The following is a 26,161-nucleotide window of genomic DNA, read 5'->3' on the forward strand; positions in this document are numbered from 1 at the left end:
AAAGAATTATGTATCGGCCAATCAAATTGCTTAACAAGCGGAGGACATTTTAGTTTGCAGTTGGTAACAAAACTGGATACAATGTTAATTATACAAATTAAGAGGAACAGTTTGCGACTGAAAAAATAAAAGGAATTATGCAATAATATGTACAGTAGAAATTGTAATAGTATAATTAATAATTAAAATATATATTATAGATTTGTTCTGAAATGTTTCACTTGAATAGAGAATTGTATTGTATACAATGTTATTTACAGTATATACAATTATATTATTATTTTTACGTAATACGTAATAACAAACAAAATTGTAGAATGATCTAGAATTGAAACTTACGGCAAAATGCTCGGGCATAACCCTGAGCATGTCGAACACAACAGCGTCAAACGTCTTCAGACGTGGAAGAGTCCAGCGGATGTCCACCTTATCTTGACCATTTGGCTAAAAATTAAGTAGATTTTCAAATTGAAATTAAACTTCATTTATTAAATATATTATTATTAAATTCTTCAAGTGAGGTATCAGATTAAAATATTTGCCAATGACAATTACTATATTAATTAATACTTAATATTATTAAAAAATACAGTAAGTACTAATACTATACAATTATAATGTTATTTATATGCTTTTATCAGCCGAGTGTACCCAACCTGTAGAAATACAAGAAGATTTGGAATACCTCATTGTGAAATTAATAATTACTGTATAAAAGGAAATAATAAAACCAAAACATCTTGAATAAGTTACTTTAACAATTAAAAAGAATTTTATGAAATTATTTCATAATTATTTGTATTATGAAAATATGATCCTCATTTTCATCAAAGTTTAATTTAAAAACTGTTTCAAACATCACAAAACTTAATTAAACTTACCTTAAAATAAAATACTACAGTAAAACATTACCAAAATAAGCGCATAACCACACTACACAAACATGTGTACACTACTGTACAATATGCTCGGGTCAATTTAAGTCCGGTTTCCCGTGCTATGATCACAAACGCTTTGCCGGAAGAGTTCAATCTATAGCATCTACCACATGAATCATCGACACTTTCAGCTTGCCAACAACAGACCAACAAACCATCTGACTCGCACTCAAAAATGTGATTAGACAAAATTATTTCACACTCATAATTCTACCAAGGGTCCTTATGCTAATTAGTTCAATCATAATCGACACGCATGAGTGAATGTACACTAATCATTTGTCATCAGCTTTTGACATATGTCAATAGACTACCAATGTAAAACAATTATTAATACTGTACTTTTTTTATTTATAATCAGGTGTACATTTGCTACTCAATTATGTTTATTACCTTTCTGTGAACTTGCATTGCATATTGCACAATTAAACCTATATTATTATTAATTAATTAGTGTGTTACTGATGGTAACACATGAATTAATTTTTAAAACTGTACCCGAAATATATCCCAATTTATTGTACAGTAGCCTATTACTAGAGCCCCAGCGTATTATATTACTGTAGACTTGAAATGAAGTTTTATTATTTGATAAAAAGATAAATTCAATTTGTGTAACTGGTACAGTATTGTTGTAAGCAAAACAAAAATTGTTTCCAAATTTATTATTATTGTCGTTATATTCAACTAGAAAATCAATCAATTGGCACACTGAAATGTAGAAGAGTACACAAACCAAAAGTGGTGTTGGTAGTCTATGAGTGCCGGATAAACCTGGATAAACTAATAATAGCCTCTATCCTAAAGAGAGGAAAAAAATTTGGCAATCAAGAAAACACAAGAGCAATCCTGTTGGAATGGTTTCATCTATGAACCACACCCTCTATCCTCTCATACCATTATTTCTATCTGGAAAATGTATATTTTTAAATGCTCAACATTTTTTTCCTTTATTTAATTTTAATTCTGAAACTTTCTGAAAAACACTCTTGGGAGACTATCTTACATAATATTGTTCTATTAATATCAATGGCAATAATAAATCAATTATTACAGTATTTCATGTTGAAAACTAGACACAGTGTACTGCACTATTTATATTACCCACCTCCTTATATAAGGTGTTGGATTTCATAAGAAGTGACCTTGTAATTCTTGCAACCTAATATTTCGGTCACCTACTTACCACTGCTAAATGCCGAATTTAAGTTGTGGAATTTAACCAGGCCTATTTCTACTGCATACCATTTATTTGGAAATAGATAGATAGCATTCATAACACTCATAAATAATATACCTAAAGGCAAGACTGATGTAGATGAGGAAGTAAAGATGTGCTTCTCACTCTTATATTTAACCATTTTTTTTTTTAATTTTTCCGGAAAAGTAAAAAACTAGCTGCTGATAGTATATACCCTTTTATCGATGGTGCCTCAAGTAACTGTACAAATTACTACTGTAAACAATATCTGTCGTCACTTACACCAAATGTGGCTGGCAAAGATTTTGAAGCTAAAGTACATTGTACAGTTTAGTTCTATTCTAGTAAAAATAACAGAAAGCTGCAAATTGTATAATCAATGCCAAATCTCAAACTCAACAAAAAACCTTAAAACCAACATTTGTAAAACATTTTTTTTAAATTTTCAAAATCATACAAATAAATTAAAAAATTACTATAAAAAAAAAATTACAATTCGATGCTGTTTTGTGTTCTGCATTCCATAGAAAAAACTGTGTCAACTCAGATGCGTTGATTTTACAATTTGCTTCCCAATGTCTTCATTAATTTTTTGACTGAACACTATTCACTTCACCTTTCGTCAGATAAGAAAATCTAACAGTGTGAGTCTATACATAAAAAAAAAACCCATTTAAGACTAAGAGTACATACCCCTTTGATAGTCATGTTCTTAAACAAGGCTAGATCTGTTAAATCATCAGACACCAGGTCCTCTTCTGAGCTATTCTGTTTCAGGGGTTTATGAGGATGAGTCATGGCACCTAGAAAACAAAAAAAATTAATTTAAAATAAAGAAATTTAAAAAATTCAATCTTGAAGCTAAACGTCATCAGCGGTAAATCTACTGAAATAAAACAAGTGGGTATTAAAGTACCATACCTGTAACAAGTACTGTATGCTTTTACACTCATAGTGTATGACTGAAGTTGGTTCGGAATGGTTCAATTCAACAGTAACTTGGCAATTTTGCGAATTGGTTTGTATACAATTTAAAAAACAAACTACATTGTGTCACTCATATAAAGGAATTTGGGGGACAATGTCACCAGAGTACAGTACAACAATGGTCTAAATAATAACATTGAATTGTCATTGTTTTCATAATAAACAAATGTTGAATGACTTTACATTACAATACAATAGGTGCATAATTTTGCTAGAACACCACTATATTTAGGATTACTAATTCTTCAGGAATTTTATATTTTTTCAATGTTTCTTTACAGTTGTTAAAACCGGACACACAATGGCAGGATACAGAACTGTTACGATCATATGCGCATGTTGAGGCTTTCCAATTCTGCTAAATTTGAAAGAAAAGTTTTTCCACCAATTTAAAATTTACTTTGTGTAACAAGAACATTGAACTCTGACATTATAGAGTACTTATAGAATATCATATACCCACAATCCTCCAACAATCAAATGAGAAGAATCTATTCAGGTGTGTTATCGTATAATTGATTATTGATTGATTATTGAAATGAAGAGTTCCAGGCATACTTCAAATGTTTGAACAACTTACAGATTACAGTTTAGTTTTAATTTTCTGTGCTGATGAAAATTGAAGACTATTATATAGTTTTATGCTTAAAGACCCCTTCCCTGCAATTTTGGACGTTTTTTGGAAAATAATACATATATATCACTTTAAAAACATTAAACCATGTCACTCCTTGTCTTAAATGTACGTTTTATAGTAAATTATGATAAAAAGTGAGAAACAATGCACTACCTAAGTAGCTCGCGGCGATCGACCTCTCGTGGACGGTCTTAGGCCTAGCCTAGCTATGCTTAGTTTTGTAGGCCTAGCTGGTAAACATCGATAACGTACGAACATCGTACGCTAGCTATATACCTAGCCTGACGTTGTATAGTTGCTGCATTAATTGTCTTTCTATTTTTGCCAGACTCCGTTGATACAATTTGGGGAAAACCCGGTATTTTCGCTGAAAAGTTAGGAGTCTTCCATTTGTTTTGGCTTCACGATCGATCGGAAAGTGGGCGAATTACAGGTGAAAAACAAAAATATCAATCCGCGCGCAATGCATTTTGGGATTTATAGCGGGCCGCTATAATTATTAGAATCGATTTATTTTTCACATTTTTAACCGTTTAAAGACAAAAAAAGTTATGGCAATAGGACCATATAGTATTATTTTTACATTAAATATAGTTTGTGATCTTAAATTAGATCTAAAAAACGTAGGGAATGGGGCTTTAATTATTCGAGTCCATAAATAAGAGCGGCATTTTGGTGAAGTATAGTATATTTATTATCATTGATCTGGTGGTAGAAGAAGTCTTCTCAGATAAGGACTAAAACTGTAGGTCCAGTGTACACATCTGGCTAATGTGCACTTTAAAGAACCTAGTATATCTGTTGAGACAAGTAGGGGGTTCAGTGTACTAGTTCACACAGCAACTCTTCTTGATTGTCAGATGGGGACCCTCTACAGTATAAATAAGTTAAATAAAAATAAATAAAATTGTATTTTGATAACAGTAAAAAAATTATTATTTTAGCATGATTATAATATCCTGGATTTAGATAGCGCCTAATGTTGTGAAACCTCTAACCGTTGAACATTATTACCCCAGTCATTTTGGATCAAACATGTATGGAAACACACCCCCATAATGCAGCTAGTAATCAGCGCAAGGTTGTTTCTTGATCTAACCAGGTTCCCATTTATACACCTGGGTGGAGAGAGGCAAACGTAAGTAAAGTATCTTGCCTAAGGATACAAGCAATGCGGCGAGAGTTGGATTTGAACCTCCATCTCACGATCAGTAGTCAAACATCCAACACACTGCTCCACATGCCCTCACTTAAATTATTCCTGAAACCAGTTTTTATTCCCATACTGTATTATTGATAATACAAAAACATGCTTCATATTCATACACCATATCAATATTTATTGTGACACTACAGAACAACTCAAGTCTCAATCATTTTTCATTAGCTGGCCATATGTTAACAATTGAAATCTTTTGTCACAGGAATTTAAAACAAAACACATTGAAAATATAAAATGTCATTGCCATTAATCAGAGAATAAAACAGATGAGATTTTAAGCATAAAATCGTGCATGTCCAATGACTTATGATTGGCTAGACTTTTTGTAGACAAACATAATAGGATTAACATGGAAAATATTAGATGCATTGTAAACTTTATAACATTTGTAGTAATTTTTTGGTAAAACAAATGTACATTTAAGTAAGGCATTCTAACGGTACATTTGAAATTAATATTATTGGGTGCCAATCCTAAATTTAATCCATCCATCAACAATAACTCATGGAGAAATTACAGTGGGTCATGTTTACTGTTCAGAAAGATCTCAATAAATTAAAGATCATCAACAAAAAATTAATAAACTTATTATAAAATTTGAGGAAAATGAAGAACTTTGATTTTGAACTTCATATGGACAGTACTCTCTTCTAGCGCGATATTTTACAAATATTTTGATTTTTTGTTGAGACATAATTTGCTAGATTTGAACTTGAGGCCCTTATGATCCAAAATTGCAAAGATTGGTTTAATTTAATTTCATTATTTATTCGGTCTATTTCAATACAATATATATTTAAAAAACTGAAATTGGGGAGACTAGGTCAATCTAAGTGAACTTAATCACTGTAGCGGAGCCGGTTGAACCTGCTCTCATTATATTCACTTCATTTGCAAAAATACTAGTACAGTAGGTTCGCCATTGAGCACACAAACAACCATATTTTTAAAGTTATAAGTAAATTAAGAGAACATTTTTCATTAACAAAAATATACTAAAAAAAAAATGTATATTGTATAATGTACTATACAGTACACTGTACAATTGAAGTATCTGAAAGAAAAAAAAAACCAATTCAATTTCTCATGGACGAAATAAAACAATCCTTCCTTGCTTAAGAATCCATACTTACCATTTGATTTTGAAGGACGCAGAAGTGACAATATCTTTCGAACAGCATAACGAGCCGGGTAAAACAACGGCGACGAAAGCATTATGTCCAAGCTCAGAATGTTCAATGAATTATAATTATATCTTCTTCGATGGCATGAACCTATAGAAAGCACCGCATACATACAGCAATAAACAACTTCTTGCAGATTTATTATACTTGGCGAAAAGTATTACATATTTTTAATGTTGATATTTTAATGCTGATATTTCATGCGAAGGGTTACAGATTTGCTGCACATGGAATATGAACTTTCACATTATAATTTTTTTTTTTATTCTGTCCGTAATTCACTGTGTAAAAAAAAAAGTACTCAATATTCCGTGATTTATGTTTTGACTGTATTATTCTATTTCATGTACTGTGCAAAAAAACCAATATAAATCCTGATGTTGCTCAATTTTTCTTTCAATGCACGGTAAAGAATTTCTTCTCCAATTCTTCTGCTGTATGTTTTGACTGTATTATTCTACTGTACTGTACTGTACTTAAAAAACCCAATATAAATCTAGATTTTCTTAATTTCTCTCAAGGCACGGTACAAAATGTCTTCTCCAATTCTTCTGTGTAAAAAATGGCAAAACAATTTAAGATCCAACGAGTCGATATTATATACTTGAAATGTCTTCTGCAATTCTGCTCTGTAAACTTGTAACACTAGACAAATAAAATTTGCTGCACACAATCTTTTCTGGCGTTGTATAAAAATTTAACAGAAAAAAAACCAAACTGTAGTATTCACTGATATCCTCTTAATTTAGCTTTGAATGTTGTACAGTATTTCTTCTGACTGCGACAATGGAAATTACAAATTTACCTAACAACTTTGTCTAACATCCGTTACAAATTGTATTGAAATAACATAGAGCCTTTAGCGAAATACACAACTGCAAATAACAGACTAAACTAAGTGTAAAATGGAAGTGGATTAGTGAGTAATTTTGTTCAATGTCTTCTAATTATTGTATTTATAAATAGTATACAGAATTAGTCATCAAGAAAAGGTCCTAAAAAAACTGCACCTCTGACGTAGCTCATGTTAGTTATCACACTGCTGGTCAATGCCACATGGAATTTCCAAAGTGCCTTGATGGTCCACCAGAAATTCTTTAATACATTGTGATGGAATCTTTAAAGATTAGGAATAATTAAATTGTGCCGTATTTACACTTTGGATGCAAATTTGTTGTCCGATGTTGTTTGTGATTAAATTCAACTCCCTCATTAAACTACTGCTTCTAATGTACCGAGACTATGTAGTAAAATACGGTAGGAAAGAAATCCATAAAACTGCTTTGTGTAACCAAATAAAATTCAGCTGTATACAATTTGACATATTAATTGTAGACAAAAATAATTCAGTAATGTCAGCCAATCCCTGAACTTGTCTCAAAATCCTTTAGAATGGCTGCTTTATCAAAACCTCAAAATCCTAAAACAGTAAAATCCATACTGTATGCAAAGAGAACGTCTTACTCAGTCTTATTGTTATTCACTGTACCCACTGAAACAATTTATAAGCTAAACCAAGTAACCACTATTAAAAAAAATACATCCCAAGTCAAACACAAACACTGGTCACTTGGTGTCTATTCCACAGTGGTGCTTTATTTGTTTCTGAAGTACAATTCACAATAGAACAGTAATGGTTTGTTACACAGAAAAATAAAATATTTTTCCAGGACACTTCAGAAGCAAAGAAACCACAATAGGAAATGTATTCCAAAGCATCCAGACACAAATAAGATGATCTATAAAGAGTTCTTCTGTAATAATATCGACTCACTCTGACGATAGACACTATAACATCTGTAATATGCTAAAAGACAACCATGTACCTCAGGCGTGCTCACGATGTGTACTGTATTGCTCAATGTTAAATAATGAAGTTTGTGTTCAACGCCAAAGCAAAGTTGAAGAAAGGAGCAAGCCAATGGTGGATGGTTGCTTTGTTTGTTTCCAAAGTACAATTCCTTTTCAATGATAAAATGACAAAAGAACTATAATCAATAAACAAACTATTTAGCCCTTTGTTATCTGTCTGTGAACTTACTATTACTATTAAGGAAGTTGATTACATAATACAAGGCAACAGCTGATGTAAGTTTGTTCATTCACAGAGACATGTCAATATCTCTATGGTTAAATTCATTCCAAATTCTACCCACACATGTTCAGTAAACAATAAGTGCAGCCCCCATGATTTTGAAATAAAAAAGAAAGAGGAGGGGAATTTCAATTGTTTAAAAATGATCAAATGAATTGCTGATCTTAAACTAATGTTCTATCTTTTGCATTGTCAATTTTGAAATTTAGGGACACATAACCACCTATATGTTAGGCCAATTTATACAAACGAGCGTTAACGGTAATACAGTACAAATATAGAATCTATATTATTTCTTATTACCATTTACACACAACATGGAGCAGACAAGCGGTTACCGCCCACGAGATAGATACAGATTCTACTGTACGTGGGAAAAGCTATGTGGTTTTCCGCTTATTGTCATCACTCGTCTGTGTAAATTGGCCTTTTAAATTTTAAACTATTGTGCCATGTAGGTATGAGCACAATATTGTATATCATGTCATAATCATTCAATTAATCAACATGAGGTAGACTCACGCTTTAACCTAGATCATTTATCGTGATCTAATCAACACATAAATCATTACCATTCATTATTCACAGTTTAATGAGAGTTAATTACTGTAAATGTTATTGAATTGGCCATAGGTTTACAACAGTATAGACAAAATAATTACACAAAAAAATGCATTTAATATTTAATCTTCTTTACAATCACAACCACCACCATCCCTCCCACACATGACATAAAATAACCTTGCTTGTTTGTTAATATTTGATTTGATTTACAGTAAGAAAATAAATGAATTCACAAAAATAATGTCATACACTACATACAAATGCTAAGGATTGTCTAAAACAAATTGAATTACTGCTAGAGATTATTTTTTAATAAAGAAAATTATAGAAAATTTAACAAAATTCATAGAATTTTTAAAACACTAAACAATTTCATTAATATTAAAGCACTGGGATAAACAGTAAGGCCGAAAACTTTGTTTCTATAGTATCGTTCGTCAATGCCAAGAATACAAAAATGATATTATCACTAGTTAGTATCAAACTAGTTTGACAAAAAAAGTGTGATGTACCAAAATATTGTAGTGATATGCAGGGAATAATTTCGCCAGTGTAGCATAGCAAAAAGCTATACAAAACAACCTTTTTGCTACACATTTCTACAATTGTGTAGCAAAAAATACAATACAAAACTATGTTTCTTTACCAAAAAATCAGTTTGATTGCTAAACAAAATTTTCAAATGAAATTTTTCCCTGATATGCCCAAACATGTTAGTGATGCCCAAATTATGTTAGTGATATGACATCATCATGTCTATATATGGGAATATCACATTTTTTGTCACATAAAGTTTGATGTTAGAGCTAATACACAGTAAACCAAATTGTAAACATGTGTAGACAGATTATAAATGTGAGTGACTAACAAGCTACAGTAAGCTAACCGCTAAAGGTAGGCATGTCCCACACTATAAGTAGTGTACAAAAGTATTAATTAGTTATTTAAAGTGGCACTCTCAAGATTAAATTACTACTACAGTACTGTACAATTACCAACAGCATCCTAGTTTTCAACTCTTTTAATTAAAAGTTCTGTATAACGGCAACAATCAAATCCATTTTTGATAAGAGAATTCCTAGAAAAACTCATTGAATTTTACAAGACCCTACCCATTTTATGGCACTATGTTTTTAAGTTCTTGGGACTGGCAGACACTATAGGTCCATCAGATTCCGTAATAGCTACAATTCAAGTTAGTTTCTAAAGCTCTGCCTACAGTTTAAGTTACTAACACTATCAAACATACATTATGTGACAAAAAAGTGTGATGCACCCAAAATATGGTGTAGTGATATAATATGCTTAAATATGGTAGTGATATGACATCATTGTGTACATATATGGGCACATCACATTTTTTTGTCACGTAAAGTTTGATAGTGTAGACAGAGCTTTACAGTAGCTTTGAAAACAATAGAAACTAAGCTAGTACAGTACAACATTTGCAGTGTACAGTCAGTACACTAATAATTGTAAATTAATGCTAGTAGAGTGTGTGCCTTAAAGGTTTTTGGTTGAATTACTAATGATGATGATCAACGTATTGTTTTCTAGGTAGAATACATTGAAATTCCATCTTCATATTACTTGGATCTTAAATCTTGAATAATTTTGATTCTTATGCAGTAATTAAGTAGTCAATGACCGAATTTACTATTAGGATTGCATTCATACATAATGCTGGATTGCACTTGTATTCAACAGCCCACATGAACTTGTGACTACTTCATTGGCAGCATTCATTGTATTTTCACCAAAGTTTAATAATGCAAAAACATTGGAATGGATCCAGGGGCGTGGAAAATCATGTCAATATTTACATAAAAAAATTAAAAATCAAAAGAAAAAGAATATACAACTTTAATTCAATTATAAAACAAACCAAAGCTTCGGATTATATTGGGAACTAAGTACGACACATATCTTAACGCACTTAAAAGTACTAATCTTCAGACGCTTGATACGAGAAGAATTAAATTATGTTAAGAATTTGCACATCGATGCGTCTGTTCCAATTCCTTCAAAGAGTGGTTTCCTATTAATTCTCGTTCTCACAGTATGCTCCTTAGAAAATCCAACGAATTTCTGATCCCTCGTGCTCGAACTGAAAGATATGCCAAAGGTGCTATACCATTTCTCGCCAAACTCCTCAATGACAAATGATTCTTGTTTTATTGGTCGTCATGTGCAATTTCTCCTCGCGTGTTTGTGTTTTTGCAAATTTTCAATTTTGTATATTTTTTATAGATTCTTGAATTTTGCACCTTTATATTTTTATATATTGTAAATTTTTAGATTTTTGTCCTTTTGATGTGTACATTATCCTGTTAATATTGTTTTAATTCAGCCTTGTGCTGCGATTATGATATATTGAATAAATAAATAAATAAATAAAACCTTTAAAAAATAACAGTTTTATGTTTATAATACATCACAATAAGTTCAATTTCATATCTCTAATCAAACCGGACTACAGTAGATCTAAAGAAAGGTTATACCACAAAATCACTTCCATAACAAACATCGACTGTCATTGACAAACCAACAACAGAGGGTTGTCATTACACCCTAAGGCAGGCGTGGTTATGTTAACATGATCATGAAAACTCTAAACAGTTTATAATATTATAATAATTGACATTAAATATGTTATTTGATGTTAGTACTTGTTATTCCCAGTAAACTTAATTACTATACCGACAAACAAAAAAAGTAATATGGAAAAAATTAACTAAAAATTGACTAAACATTAAAATAAACGTAAAAAATAAAATGTTATGAATTGAGAAAAATGAAATGATAATCAAGAAATATATTTAAAGTATAATTATTAAACAGAAAAATGTTAACACAAACTATAAACAAATACTTACTTATTGATTGTAATTCATTGTGCTTGTAAACGCTGTTTAATTAAAGTCAGATATTGCAATACACATCACAACACATTGCTAACGAGGAGGCAGATCGCATTATGGTTGACTCGGTTTAGACATCATTTTGGATTCAATCTCAATGCTTCAAAAATTGCAAGCTTCAAAAAAATAAATTGTTATGCAATTTCACAGTAGAATTGTTAGTTTAAATGTTCTGGTTTTTCCTCTTTATTAAATGTATGTACGTAGTAAATGTTGTTACTGTGTATTAGTTTAAACTAACTATTTTACTTACATTACAATAATACTTTAATTTACCAGCTTCCGTTTCTGTTCAACATATTTTCCTAGAATTTGTTATGTACTAGTATAGTGTCTAGAAGGGGAGCAATTTTCCAAAGAAATTAAAACCATATTCTACAAATTTTTTTTATTCTAACATTAATTTTATCTCTTTTTAGTAGTAGGTTCTGGGTTTCTCATATTATCCCTTATTTTATTAACTTGCCAAATAATAATTATTAGAAATAAAATAAAACATTTAAAGACACCTACTGTACAATTTGTGACATTTTGTAAAAATAATACATATTAATATTACTTTAAAAACATTAAACCAGGTCATTCCTTGTCCTAAATATACGTTTTATTGTAAATTATGACAAAAAGTGAGAAACAATGCACTACCTAAGTAGCTTGCGGCAAATGACCTCTCGTGGACGGTCTTTAGGCCTAGCCTAGCTAGGCTTAGTTTTGTAGGCCTAGCTGGTAAACATTGGTAAAGTACGAACATTGTACGCTAGCTATATACCTAGCCTGACGTTGTAAAATTGCTGCATTAAGTGTCTTTCTATTTTTGCCAGACTCCGTTGATACAAATTGGGGAAAAACCGGTATTTTCGCTGAAAAGTTAAGGATAGATAGATAGAAATATAGATAGATAGAAATATAGATAGATCGAAAAGTGGGTGAATTACAGATGAAAAACAATCAGTGCGTAATGCATTTTGGGATTTATAGCGGGCCGCTATAATTATTAGAATCGACTTATTTTTCACATTTTTAAAACCGTTTAAAGACGAAAAAAGTTATCGCAATAGGATCATATAGTATTATTTTTACATTAAATATAGTTTGTGATCTTAAATTAGATCTAAAAAACGTAGGGAAGGGGTATTTAAAAAAATCATACGTTAATTAAAAGTAATATTAAATTCTTATTAAGTAGCCTCTCTCTAGACAAAACTTATCAAACTGACTAAGAAAGTGTTACATGATAACAGTAACAATTAATTCTCCGTCGTTTAAACGGGAGCTACGAAATAACACTACTAGGCCTAGGCCTGGGTGCGACTGCTAATATTTCATTTGTTAGATTGCTATCCATCCCGCTGTGCTATGTTTATTGTGCATGCATGTGCCTTCTTTTTTGTTGTGGGGCTTGACGCTAGGCCTAGCCTATCTGGGTAGGTAGGCTATCCGGCTTGTGATGTAAACAAACCTTGAGTTATACAATGGTACAAGTAAAATACAAGTTTATCAAAAACATGAATTACTATTCTATGTAAATGTACTTACCGATGAAATACTATAGTAATTATTTCAGTTGTTCTGAATAATTATATTATTCTATTATATGTTTTCTTTTTTTTCCTCTTCTCTCTCTTCTGTCGTCGCGGTCGGTTGGTTCTCTTTATTTAGGTTTTTCCGTCTAGAGATCACGTCTGGGAAGACGGAGTCTAGTGATAAAATAGATCGAATAAATTACGGCCCAAACCGATTTTTTAATACAAACGTATGGAAATTTATCTGTTTGAAGACTAAGAAGTAAACAACAATAAACTGATTTTCATCCTGGGTTGTGAACCATTCGAAGTCATTCATTGTTTTGTTACAATTATAGGTTAGGAAATATTATTTAGAATGTTTTATAATCATTTTGAAATATAAAGTTATGTGTCTGTAATATTTAGAAACGATAAATTATCTCATACATGCCGACACAACGTGTATGTCCCAGTTATTTCCCCTTATGATTTATATCGTCGTACTCTAGCAGCGCGCAGGGGTGGATGTCCTCCTCCTCCATCCACAGTAAACGTATTGTCATTGACCATGAAATCGTTTATGATATACGGCGTTTGAAATTCTTTGGTATGCGTCATCCTCCCCTGCCTTTTAAGGCCTAGCTAGCCTAGATATGAGTGATCATTATATTTGTATTGTTAAGACATAATAACAGCTACTGAATCATGAATGCTGGCTGAAAGAGACCGAGAGAATTATGATGGATTATTGTGGTGTTGATGTTGATGTACGGAACCAAAACATTATGGTTCCATTGGAATTGCCAAAAAGACGACAAAGAAGAAGGATACATATACCACGGTCAAAGTATGATATTGACCCAATAATAAGTGGGTCCATGGTCTTGCCAGTGGTTACAGTATGTAAGAAACAATTGTTTAATTTAGTTATGTTTATTGGGCCGTACTATTACGTGTAGACATAATTAAAAAGCGCATGTGTTGTGCATGCTGGTTTTCTTTGCATGACATTAATTAGAACTCAGAAAGAAACCAATGGGTTATTTGGTTCTCAATGTAGTCTAGATGGTAAAGATAGGTGTGATGCAGCAAGGAGGTATCTCTTTAATCATGCTTTCATTTAGTCCTTTCTGTTCGTTTGATTTCAAACCAGCTCACCAACATGAGTATTGTACTGTATTTCATATTGTATTTCATCGTTAGTAATAAAATCAACAATTTTATAATCAGGTCGTGAGTAACCAATTTGTTTTTCATGTAGGAAAGTTTTCTATTTACTCCCATCAAAATCTCCCTACCCTCTCTCTTTCTCCCATCAAAATCTCCCTACTTTCTCTTTTCCTCCCATCAAAATCTCCCTACGTTCTCTCTTCCTCCCATCACAATCTTCCTTCCCTCGCATTCTTCCTCCATTCACAATCTCTCTTTCTTCTCTCTTCCTCCCTTCACAATCTTCCTCCCTTAACAATCTCCATCCCTTTGCAATTCCCCTCTACTTACAATCTCCCTACCTTCTCTATTTCTCCCATCACAATCTCCCTACCTTCTCTTTTCTTCCATCACAATCTCCCTACCTTTTCTTTTCCCATCACAATCTTCCTCCCCTCGTATTCTCCCTCCCTTCACAATCTCCCTTATTTCATAATCTCAAAAATATGTTGGTTTATATCCATGAAGTAACTGAAGTTAGCTAAAACTAAAATAGTATAGTTATAATTATATTACAAGTTTGTATGATAAATTTATTGATATTTCAGCCCACACCATGACAGAAACAACAATGAGTGATTCATTTGTAGAGCGAGAAAAAAAGGAAAAAGCAAAACTGATTTTGTCTAACTCTAAAAAACTTCAGGAAGATTTGCATAGGTAAAAAATAATTGTTTTCAATTTTAAACTAGTGTATGATTTATATTAAGCTTAAGCCCATATTTATGAAAGATGACTATCAATCCTGTAACCAGGGAGATTCAAGCATTCAAACAAACTCCATTTTTTCTGAAGTTGTATCACTGTAGGGCACATTCCAACAAAAGAATTTATGTAAAAAGAACCCCCTATAACATTCAGTCTACTGACTTAGGCTTTCATCCTGAACTACTGTAGTCAGTCCAGAACGAAAATTACTCCAGGACTAAAGTTACTCCTTCAACAATTAAGACACTTCACACTCTTATGGATATTATCTAGATTTCTAATAGTATTATTAATGATACATATATTAATTATGTTTATTTATTTATTTATTTTTTTAAAATTTCTTTTTTAGCATTTTTGAACGAGAAGAAAACTTTGATCTAACTTTGATATATAAAGACAGCAAATGGAATTTACACACAGCGATTCTGGAACAACGTGCTCCTGATTTCTTTAAGCATTTAAAAGATTATGGGGAGGAAGTAAGACTGAAGTTTTTACAAGAAGAAGATTATGGTAATTTTGGAAATTGGCTTAGGTAGGTTGGACAAGCCAAATAAGTGAAAGTATGTTTCTTGTACACTGTTCTGATATCATACTATTTAGATATATATCTCCAAAGGCAAATTACTGAAAAAATGACAATGCTGTGGGTATCAGTGACTGGATCTCAATGGAGATACAGTACAAAAAAAAAAAAGCGAACAGCTAAATCAAAACAATAAAGTAAAACAGCCAAAAAAGTTAGCAGAGCACTAGCCCTTTATCAGTGCATTATTTAGATTAAATACCAACAGCATATTATGATAGGAAAATTAATTGCCTCTGTGACATCGTTTAGCAAATAAAAAGTATTCTCAATGACGTAACCTAGCCCACCTGGTTAAATGAACAATATTCCCCTCTCTCCAAAGTTATTATTTATACAAGAAGTTTAGTTGAATACCCGATTAGATAATGGAACATCCCAGCATAAATATGAACCTACCTAAATTTATAGTTACATGCAATATAGGCCTAAACATTATAAAATCAAATATTTACTGTAGGTAAAACTATATTTTTATGTATTTCATAATATTTTTTTTATTTAAAAGGGCACTTTACACTGAGGATAATTTAGATATATATGAAGCAAGTGTAAAGCTATGGATATCAAAGCTAGAGAAAAGTAGAGAAAACAGAATAAATAATAGTGACCAAGATATGACAAATGTGCAGGAAAATGAATCTATACCGACACAGCCCTCCACATTTGAAGATGGAGTTGAGGATGTAACATCCATTATAAATGATAAGTTAAGCATAGACAAACAAAGTGATGTACCAATACAAGGATCGTGTACAGGGGATGTAATGGAGGTTGATGCTTCTAAAAGAGTTGAAACAAAGTTTCCAAGTGTACCAGAGTGTTCCAGTCGGCTTGGAAATGATTTAATATCATTGCTGCTTAGTGGAAAAGGTGCCGATCTAGAATTAAGAGTGGTTGATGGTGCTGTTATGGTCCATAAGTAAGTGACGTTTTTCAGGTTCATCATTCTTAAAATAATATTCTAATATATCATTATTATTGATATTATAATTGATATTATATATTATCTGCCTGGCTATTCCAGAGAATGGTAGTACTGTAATACCTAAAATGTTGAGACATTTCAAATTTTTCTTTTTAAATTAAATGACTGATGAGAAATAATTTGGTACAGTACATAATTTGTTAATCTGGGATTGAGATAAACCTTCTGAGAGGGAAAAGTATATATTGACCCATTCATAACTCACCATTTCTAATTGCATCATGTAGTACAATCATATTATATTCTTTGTTCAGGTTTATAGTCAGTGGTCGTACTCACTATTTTGCTGCAATGTTAAGTGGTGCTTGGAGTGAGAGCTCAAAGCCTTACATTTATCTTCAAAAGTGAGTACAGTACATACTTCATAATCTCTCGGCAATTCTTCTATTTTTCTAAACCAATTTATAACACTATCAAACTATTTTAACAAAAGAAATGTGATGTGCCCAATATGGTAGTGATATGCTCAAATATGGGCACACATCACATTTTTTGTCACATACCGTAATGTTTAATAGTGTAGACTAATTCTTCTGAACTTTTCAGTAAGTAAATTTTCTAAATTGTGCACAGTTTCAGCCTGTCTGCGTTGTTATCTATCTTGTACTATATCTATGGAGGTGTGCTTGATATTCCAGAAACTGCTAGTATTTGGTAAGATTTTTTTATTTATCTCCTTTATTTTATGTTTTTTTATTCTTTAGAATATATTACATCATTTTATGTTTGTTAGTATTCTTGTATTTGTTGTACAATGTGGTATTCCAAAAAAAGACACATGCAGATGTTTCTCTGCTATGTGGCTAAATGTGAATTATTATATACATTCAATTCAAGATGGAAACAGCTGATTAATTTAATTAAAGTTTACTCTAGAAACAGTACTTACAAGATTAATGTTTTGTATGCATTATTAGTGAATCTTCCAACTCAAGAAATTAAATCTCTATCTACACTATAACTAGTTTGAATGTGCTCTTTTCATAATTACTTTGTTATATTTGTCATCCTTTTACTATCATAAATATCACTACCATTATGCTTTTGTTAAAGTGAGGTGCTAGTTCTAGCAGACATATATAATCTTCAAGCTTTCAAAGATGTTTTAATGCTTCGACTAAAACGTGAAAATTGCCATTTCTTTCACAAAGTAAGAATCTTTTTTATTTGGTTTAACTTTATTATATAAATGATTTTGTCAACAACAATTGTTAATATGAGAATATAAATCATTACAATTATGAAATGGTACTTTAATCAAATCGAATTCAATCCAAGTTCTAAAATAAATAAATTTTACATAATATAAATAATTTTTAAAAGATGAAAAGAAATAAGAATACTATGTTGTTGCTCAAAAACAACTGTTTTGTGTCATTTGAATCCACCATTCAGTTAGACAGCCTTTTAGTAAAGTTTGAGAACCGTACATATTAGTAAAATAACTATTGATATTTCAGCCTTGTGCAGAATGTCTAGCTGCTGTACCAGAAGCATTGGCATTATCAGTTCGATTTAGAGACACAAATTTTACTAAGGCGTGCTTAAGGTATTTGCAAAAAAATGTTAGTACTCTAGAAATTGTAAATCCAGGGTGATTATATCAACCATCCATTGAAATTGTCTCCAATATATAAATCCAAATTTTCAAATTAAATTGGATAACTAGAAGGTTGTTAAAGTATAGTGTTCAAAGCCATTTGATTACATCAACCGTCCAAAGAAATGTTTACAATCCTTCCAATCTCCATCATATCAATCCTAATTTACAAAGTTAATTTAAATATTTAATTTGCATACAGGTGGATGACTAAACATTTTGTTAAAGTATGGCGTTCAAAGTCATTTGCTGCCATGGGTAAGCAACTAATGGAAATTTGTTATGAAAGTGCATTAGAAGAGTTGGTAAGTACCTTTATGTAACGTTAATAAATTTGTAGATATGGGGGAATAACCTTTGTCTCGCAGCCTAACTGTGTTTAATTCCGCACTAATGTGGACATTATTTTCTTCTTTCTGCTGACAATCACTTACATATATACATGTTTGTATTGTACTGAAAGTGGCTGCCCTAATCATTTTTTTTTTATAAATTTTTACTTTTAGAAACCTGACACTGTGGTTTCCTTGGTAACTCAAAGTGATAAACTACTAGAAACACTTCCTAGAGTCAAATGGAATGAACCGCTTGTCGAGCTGGTTGAACGACTACGAGATGCCGCTCTTGATTACATCGCTGAGAACTTCACGGTTGTTTCACGGCATAAGAACTTTCAACCATTGATACAAGTGAGTTTTAAGAGAACATGCTTGATAGTTAAGATGCTTGGCTATCCATCCTGGGTTTGAAGCGTGTATAAATTAAGACTTTTTTCAGACAAAAAACAACTCAAAGACTTGTATAATAACAATAATTTATTTGGAGTTTACTCTTTTACAACAGTGGCACTTGACCAAATGGAAGGTGCATCCATAAGAAATATACAAAAAAAAAAACATGATATAGTAAACAACAATTACATGTCAAAACAATTCGACTACAGTAACTACAATACCATTGATAATTGACACCTAAAAATAAAAGAAATAAACATAAGATTAAGATTAAGTTATAAGATTTAAATTTATTATGTGTGATATAGAACGCATTAAAAAAATATAAATAAACAAAATAACAATTTTGTTGATTTTTTAGGGTATGGGTTGGAGTTGCACCCTTCTTGAGCTGATGTTCAACAAAGTTGTGGCAGTTTTAAATGCGAAGACAGCAAACTCGGTTTTCATGTCTGCAAACCAGCTGAAAAGGATGGCTGAAATGGAGGAATTTTCAAAAGTATGTATGATTTTTCGATTTAATGACTTTCTCTTGAGTAACACTTCTCATCTCTATCAAAAAAAAAATTGAAAATTTGATTAGATTATACATCTTGGCCCATCCATCGTTCATGGTAGGCACTGGACTGTTTACTGCCGTGGGTTTGTAGAGGACCTAATCTGAATTCCCTCAATTGACGATGAGGATGAACGATGTAAAGATTTATTTATTATAAATAGGGAAACTCTGTTACTTACAAATTGTTATCAAATTACATTAGAACACCTACCTCGGTACATCCCTGTTTAGGAGGAACTTTCCAGTAAAACAAACAAGATGCAATATATACTAAGGGGCAGTTCCAAGTAAAACAAACAAGGGGGCAATATAGCCTACAGTTTGTTTGCTCCCTAATGTGTCCCTTAATAGAGGTTCTACTGAACTAACATATGAACATTATGAATTATCTTGTTTTAAATGACTTCTTTTACAGGGTGTATGTTCCGTATTAGTTGAGTTCTATTATAAGTGCTATACTTACATGGTTAGTAATGCTAATCATCAGATTCTAAGAGACGATTGGAATAATCTTCCTGAAGAACTTAAAAGCAAGATTAAACAAGGTACGCTCTGTCTACACTATCGAACTAGTTTGACAAAAAAAACTGCGATGTTCCCATGGTAGTGAAAATTAATAAAATAAAACAAAAATTATTCACGTTCTCAAAACAAAAAAAGTCCAAAAAGACAAAAAAGGGGTCACATTTAACCAGAAGCCCATTGTCTTCCAGACAACCAATGTTTTGTCTTTAATTTATGGTTTATATGGTGTAAATAATTTTCTTCTATCACATTTTTGTTTAAAAGTGAATAATTATGTGACATGATAATTGCCTATTCAGCAACAACTTTTTTCCATACTATTTTAATAATATTTACTTAGATGCTGTTTACGTAGATGAAAGAAAGAAAACTGTAGTGCCTAAACCAAAGTTAACAAGTTCATCAAGGGTTAGTATTGTTATAATTTTTTTATATTTTTAAATATTAAAATGTGCCTAAACTCAAGCTTCATCTGAAAAGTAAGTTGCATCTATCACATTATTTTGTTTAGATTCTATTCACAATATGTGTCATTTTGTTTCGAACATTTTCAGTTTTATTGTTGCTTTTTTTGTAGAAAAATGTAATAATAGATAAATGTACCAGTTATGTGGTGGAAATAATATGTAACAGATATAATTTTAAACATAATTAGTTTTGATCAAGTATTAAAACTTAAATATTAATAGAATAAATTCAAATTTATATAAGGTAGTATGATCAAAATATATGTACTGTATATAACGATGTTTTTTTTTTTAGCCAAAAACAAAACCACCACAAATTGAGAAAGCAGACGCAACTAAATCTAAAGGTGCAAAACCTAAAATAAGAGGTGTTCATACGAAACCACCAGAAGTAACTAAAAAAACATCTGTTAAGCCCAAAACTGTGAATAATCCACCATCAACTATATCAGCCAGTGCACCATCAAAATCTACTTCCTTACAACCAAGAGGACTGAAATCAGAATCTACCAAATCAAAGGATTCTTCAGCAAAATCTAGTAAAATCCAGATACAGTCGAGAGTACTTTCTTCTACTTCTACAAAATCTACAGGATCCCCTGCCAAACCTAAAGAATCTTCAAAAAAGCCTTCAGGTTCTACAAGTCTGACGGCTGCAAAGTCTAAAGAAGTTTCTGTGAAAGTAAAAAAACCTGCAAAGGCAAAAGAGCCTCTTAAGGATGCTAAACTTCCTCATCGACCACCTACAGCACCAGGTTCTTTAAATCTTCCAGTTCAACCGAGAAAAACCAATAAGGAAGTCAAATCTCGTGCAGCAACTTCAGTCCAATTAAAAAAGAGTAACTCCTTACAAAAGTTTTCTGACGAAAGTAGGCCAGCTTCTTCCAAAACCAATACTTCATTGAATAGCTCTAAAGCAAGCCTTGTGTCTAATGGAAACGTCTCAAGTAAAACACAGAAAGTTACTAAAACTTCCCATGATAAACTTTTGGATACAAAAATTAAGACAAGGTCGAGAGATGTTACAGCCACAAAGGATAAAACAGCTACAAAAAAGAAAGAAGACTCATTAAAAAATAGTGGTAGTTCAAAACCAGCAACAGAAATCGTGAAAAAGATCGATCCTATACCATCTACTTCCTCAGATGTAAACACAACAAATAAAGAACCTTCTGTAGCAGTGAATGAAGCTAACAATATGACCCAAGATGCATTCGGAGAACAAGAGGATAGGGGTGACAAAGCTGAACAAGTAGATAATACTAACTCTGAAACAGAGGGAAAAGTTGATATGGTTGAAGATTTTGATAAATTGTCTGGCATTACTGAAAACAACGTAACTGTTAGACTTCCTGAGAATTCTGAAGAAATTGATAAAATCGAATTTTTAAAAAATGAACCATCATTTTGTACAGATGGTTTTAAAACACAATGCCCTCTTGAGAAAGAAGATGATTTAAGTTTCTCTACCACTTCTCTCAGTAATAGTGAAGTTTTAACTGGAAATGTAGATAATTCATTGGCAAGTTTGCAGTCTACTGAAGAAAAGAGTCGCAGTAGCAGTCAAATTCCTTCAGAGACTGCCATTAAATGTGATGATGTATTTGATGAGAAGTCAAATAATACTGAAGCAAGTGACATAGCAATGGATGACTGTGATCCTATTATAACATCAGACAATGAAGTCGAACAAGTTTATGAAGAAGAGGAAGGTATGGTTTCTGAAGACACCAATAGAGTTTCAGATGATAACAAAGCTATGGAGATTAAGATAAATGAAATTGAACTTGACTTTGAAGTTCCGATGGACATGACACCAGATGAAAGTGAAGAAGTTGTCAATGAATTGTCTGAAAACAAACATGAATGTGATTATGAGGCTAGTGAAAAAAGAATAGAAGATGGAGTCAAAGAAAAAGAACTAGAATATGTTGAAGAAAATGATATACATTTTGCTAAAGCAGAAAGTAGTGAATGTGCGATAATTACAGATGACGTTCTTGAACATAAAGATGATTCATTTACAGAACATGTATTTTGTGAGATCAAAGACAATGAGCATGCTGGACGCATACCCGAAGAAGACAATTCTGCAGATTTATCTTGTTTTCTGGAGAGATCAAATGATTGCATAGAAGTTGAAATGGATAAAGATGGCCAAATATATACATCAGATCACGGTGATGAAGACAATACAGGTATAGGTTCAGTTTCCAATAAGGAAATTAGTAATGAAAACATAGATAAGGAACAATTCAATGCTACAAATGACAGTATTCCATTTGAGGATGACAATGACTTGGAAAGAGAGGCTGACAATATTCAATATGAACACCTTTCTGAAGACCGGAAGGATGAACCATTACCTTTAGTATGTGAAGTCCATAGCCTTGAAGCTGATAAAAAGATGTTGGATAATTTCTCTAATGATACTACTGAGGGAGAGTCTGAAGAAAGTCAGTATAAAGAAGAATCTTGTGTGGAGACTGGAGGAATTGATTGTGTGCATGTTGAAGCTACTGAAAACAAGATGGCAGAACATGTGGTATATTCTAATGATGATAAAGAAGCAACTAAAGATATTCTCTATAGCCAAGAAGAAAATGGTATTTATACTGCAGAACCTGATGATAGCATGATGTCCAATGGTGCCTCTAATGGAGTGCAGAATGGTGTGGACATAACAGGAACATACAGTGAATTGGATACAGACGAAGGCGAAAGGAGCAATGGCAGATTGATATTAAGTAAAGCACTGCAGTTTGGTTCTTCAAATGGTGCTTCTCTAGAACCAGAATCATAAGGTATTGAGTAATCAAATTGAGAATGGTGTTCATATTACAGATATTCAATTTCAGAATCAACCAATATTTGATGATGATTGATTTTAAGTAATGTGTTCTTCAAATGGAGTATGGTGTTCATAAATACAGATCTGTATCGAACTACAAAAGCAACCAATGGAAAATGATTTTTATGTAAAGTGCTACAGTTTGTTTTTGTCAAGTGGTGCTTCTCTAGAATCAGAATCAGTTATCAATTTAAGAATGGTGTCAATTATACAACCAACAGCATTTTTTTTTGTAAGCCTCTAACATTTGGTTCTACATTGGTCTTCACTAAAACTTGAATCATAAACCCAAACATTAAATTGTATGAAAATTAAAATATTGTCTTTAATTAAATCATACATCTCAAAAGTTTGCCAAAATCATTTCACCCCCCCCCCCCTCAACTGTGATTCAGATCTGAAGAGATGGCATGTTGATTTTACTCCAAAATAAAGCAATGATTTATATATATCGTACTGTACTCTGTTTAGTGTATGTATTGTAAGCTACAAACAATTATGTTGTCATGTTTGTCAATCTATGGAATGGTAACATGTTGTTAACATTATTGGAATAAAATCGTACATGTGTGTGCTGAATACATGTATAATTGCCTCATATAAGTACTGTGTTATGTGTGCATTAGTAGTAGTAGATTGCAGTAGGGCCTGTATTAAGAGGACACGTAACCTTCAGAACCCAACAAAACTTCCCCTGAATAAGCGTTTGTTAAAGTTTATGTATATTCTTCTTCGTTCGTTCCATGAGAAAGTGTCAAAGGGTTGTTCCAAAGCAGTGGTTCTACTTATACTGTAAGTTTGATCTGGACGTAGATTATCAATGTTGCGTAACTTTTACTTTATGTGCAAATAGTATAATACGATATACTGCAATGTAATAATAATAAATCCAAAGTAAAATTTCTGAAAAGTGCTGTTGGTATCTCAATTGAGATATAAATAAATAAATATATATATATATGCTAATTATATGGGTATGTAGAAAATAATATAGATTTTTGTTTTTACTCGAATCATGTTTAATAAAGTAATTACGTACTATTATTATTTAATTACTTAAATTTATTATATGTATATTTGGTTTTGTTTGGTTTTACTGATTTCATTGTGTGCTTTATTTCTTATAATGATAATTTGAAGAATAAGTAAGTATGTAGGTAAATTAGCAATGATTGAACAAATACATATGCTTTTATTTTTAAAAATGAAACAATCATGGGATACATAATTTGTGTGTGACTTAGTTTGTTGTTGCCTTGGTGTGTCTTTTTGTATAAAAAATGTTACGAGATAAAAATGTTGAAAATTATGCCTGTAATTCATGCTGTGGGATATATCTGTCTTGAATCAATATTTAATATTTTTGGAACTGTCATGTATTCAGTACAGTATATGAGAAAATGTATGTAGGCCTAGTTACGGTGTTGTGTCCAAGCCTGCGGATTTTTGCTGTATTCCAATAATTCCAAAGTGCTATATTTTAGGCCTACACTTTTGTTCTGATCTTTATCGTTCGTAAAAATGTTAAAATTAAAATATAATTGTAAGGTGTTCATTGTTGTGTAGGCCATTATTGTGACATTTTTGGTTCGTAAATTTACAAGGAAATTTGTTTTAATATGCATTAAAAATAATACCCCCATAAACGGATTTACACGATTAAGTTTGGCAAATGTCCACCCGTTTGTTAGATGATCTTTGTATAGTCAAATTCGTGATCGTCGAATCAGTCCTAAAGTACTTTAATTCTTATCTTAAGGATGTTAGGAAATTCGAAAGGTGCACATGCACATTTTTGGGTCTATTTTGCTTTCACCTGTTTAGATATTGCCATTGGTGGTTAAGCTGTTGTTAAGTTCCATTTATGTGTTTTATTCTTCTAAAACATTAAATACTGTAAGATCTGTCACCATGAGTGCTCGTAGCAGCCTACTTAATAACCTGCAATGGATAGACCTACACTTGTTATAACTTTGAATTGATAACATATAAATAACCGTAGGACAAAATATGGTGCCTGTTTTTTAATTAAGTGATTTCGAAAATTCCAAACCTTTCCTATAAGATGTAAGTTATTCAATGTTAATTTTGATACAATCATGTTTTGATATAAATTGAGAGTGTGTTTATTGCTGGATTTAATTTCTTTTGCCAATAAAATGTGTTGTAATTATTTATTTCTGGTGTAATGTTTGTATAATTATTCATAATCGGTGCCAATTAATAAATAGAGCTGGGAGTTATTCCAAACAAATGTCCACGTATAGGTGTGGTATGTTTGTTGGTCGTGGAGTGCACTGATCGATCTAAAGCCGAATGCCCTTTAACCAATCTTAGAAATGTGTCCAAAGTAATTTTATAACAAAATAGATACGAATAGTAGGCCTATTATCAGTGTTTTTTTCTTACATTTTCACCAAGTACGACTTTCATCATGAATAAGCCAAAATATAACATCAAAACTAGAAACATTAACAAAAAATAGCAAGATTGACTTTATCGGGAAAATGTAAAAATTACTTGTACTTTTACTCTCTTAAAGAATGAAATCCACTTGATTGGAAATACCGTACCTTTCAGAGGAGTGTTATCATCAGTGATTACATATGTCTACTACAGCTGAGCCTCTTAAAGACTCCTGGAATTACTGAATTATTCTGTGAATATTGATATGTTA

General features: G+C 31.7%; 2 protein-coding genes across 7 annotated transcripts in view; one reads left to right on the plus strand and one right to left on the minus strand.

Annotated features, from left to right (window-relative positions):
* Positions 1-13,371, minus strand: part of LOC140046975 (ras-specific guanine nucleotide-releasing factor RalGPS2-like) — a 37,068-nt gene extending 23,697 nt beyond the window's left edge. For 3 of the 6 annotated variants that reach the window (XR_011844887.1, XM_072091758.1, XM_072091757.1), the window contains exons 1-3: positions 6,119-6,294; positions 2,833-2,942; positions 340-444 (exon numbers count right to left, since the gene is read on the minus strand). Coding sequence is in view for 5 of the 6 variants with exons in the window: in XM_072091758.1 (XP_071947859.1) it covers positions 340-444; positions 2,833-2,942; positions 6,119-6,281 (378 nt within the window). In the remaining variant the exon portion in view is untranslated. Of the gene's footprint in view, positions 1-339; positions 445-2,832; positions 2,943-3,916; positions 3,960-4,039; positions 4,077-6,118; positions 6,295-11,704; positions 11,866-13,285 lie in introns of those variants that run through there. The other 3 variants (XM_072091761.1, XM_072091760.1, XM_072091762.1) reach the window with 3 other exon arrangements.
* A 186-nt stretch (positions 13,372-13,557) lies between these two features.
* On the plus strand, positions 13,558-25,634 carry LOC140046977 (uncharacterized). Its single transcript, XM_072091764.1, has 14 exons — positions 13,558-13,610; positions 15,012-15,123; positions 15,524-15,709; positions 16,269-16,682; positions 17,003-17,092; positions 17,322-17,402; positions 17,802-17,898; positions 18,209-18,297; positions 18,551-18,653; positions 18,855-19,037; positions 19,444-19,581; positions 20,057-20,186; positions 20,507-20,574; positions 20,929-25,634. Exons 2-14 carry the CDS (start codon positions 15,020-15,022, stop codon positions 23,434-23,436), a joined length of 4,191 nt encoding a protein of 1,396 aa, XP_071947865.1. The 5' UTR covers positions 13,558-13,610; positions 15,012-15,019; the 3' UTR covers positions 23,437-25,634.
* The last annotated feature ends 527 nt before the right edge of the window (positions 25,635-26,161 follow it).

Source organism: Antedon mediterranea, chromosome 4 (assembly GCF_964355755.1).
Source record: "Antedon mediterranea chromosome 4, ecAntMedi1.1, whole genome shotgun sequence".
NCBI lineage: Eukaryota > Metazoa > Echinodermata > Crinoidea > Comatulida > Antedonidae > Antedon > Antedon mediterranea.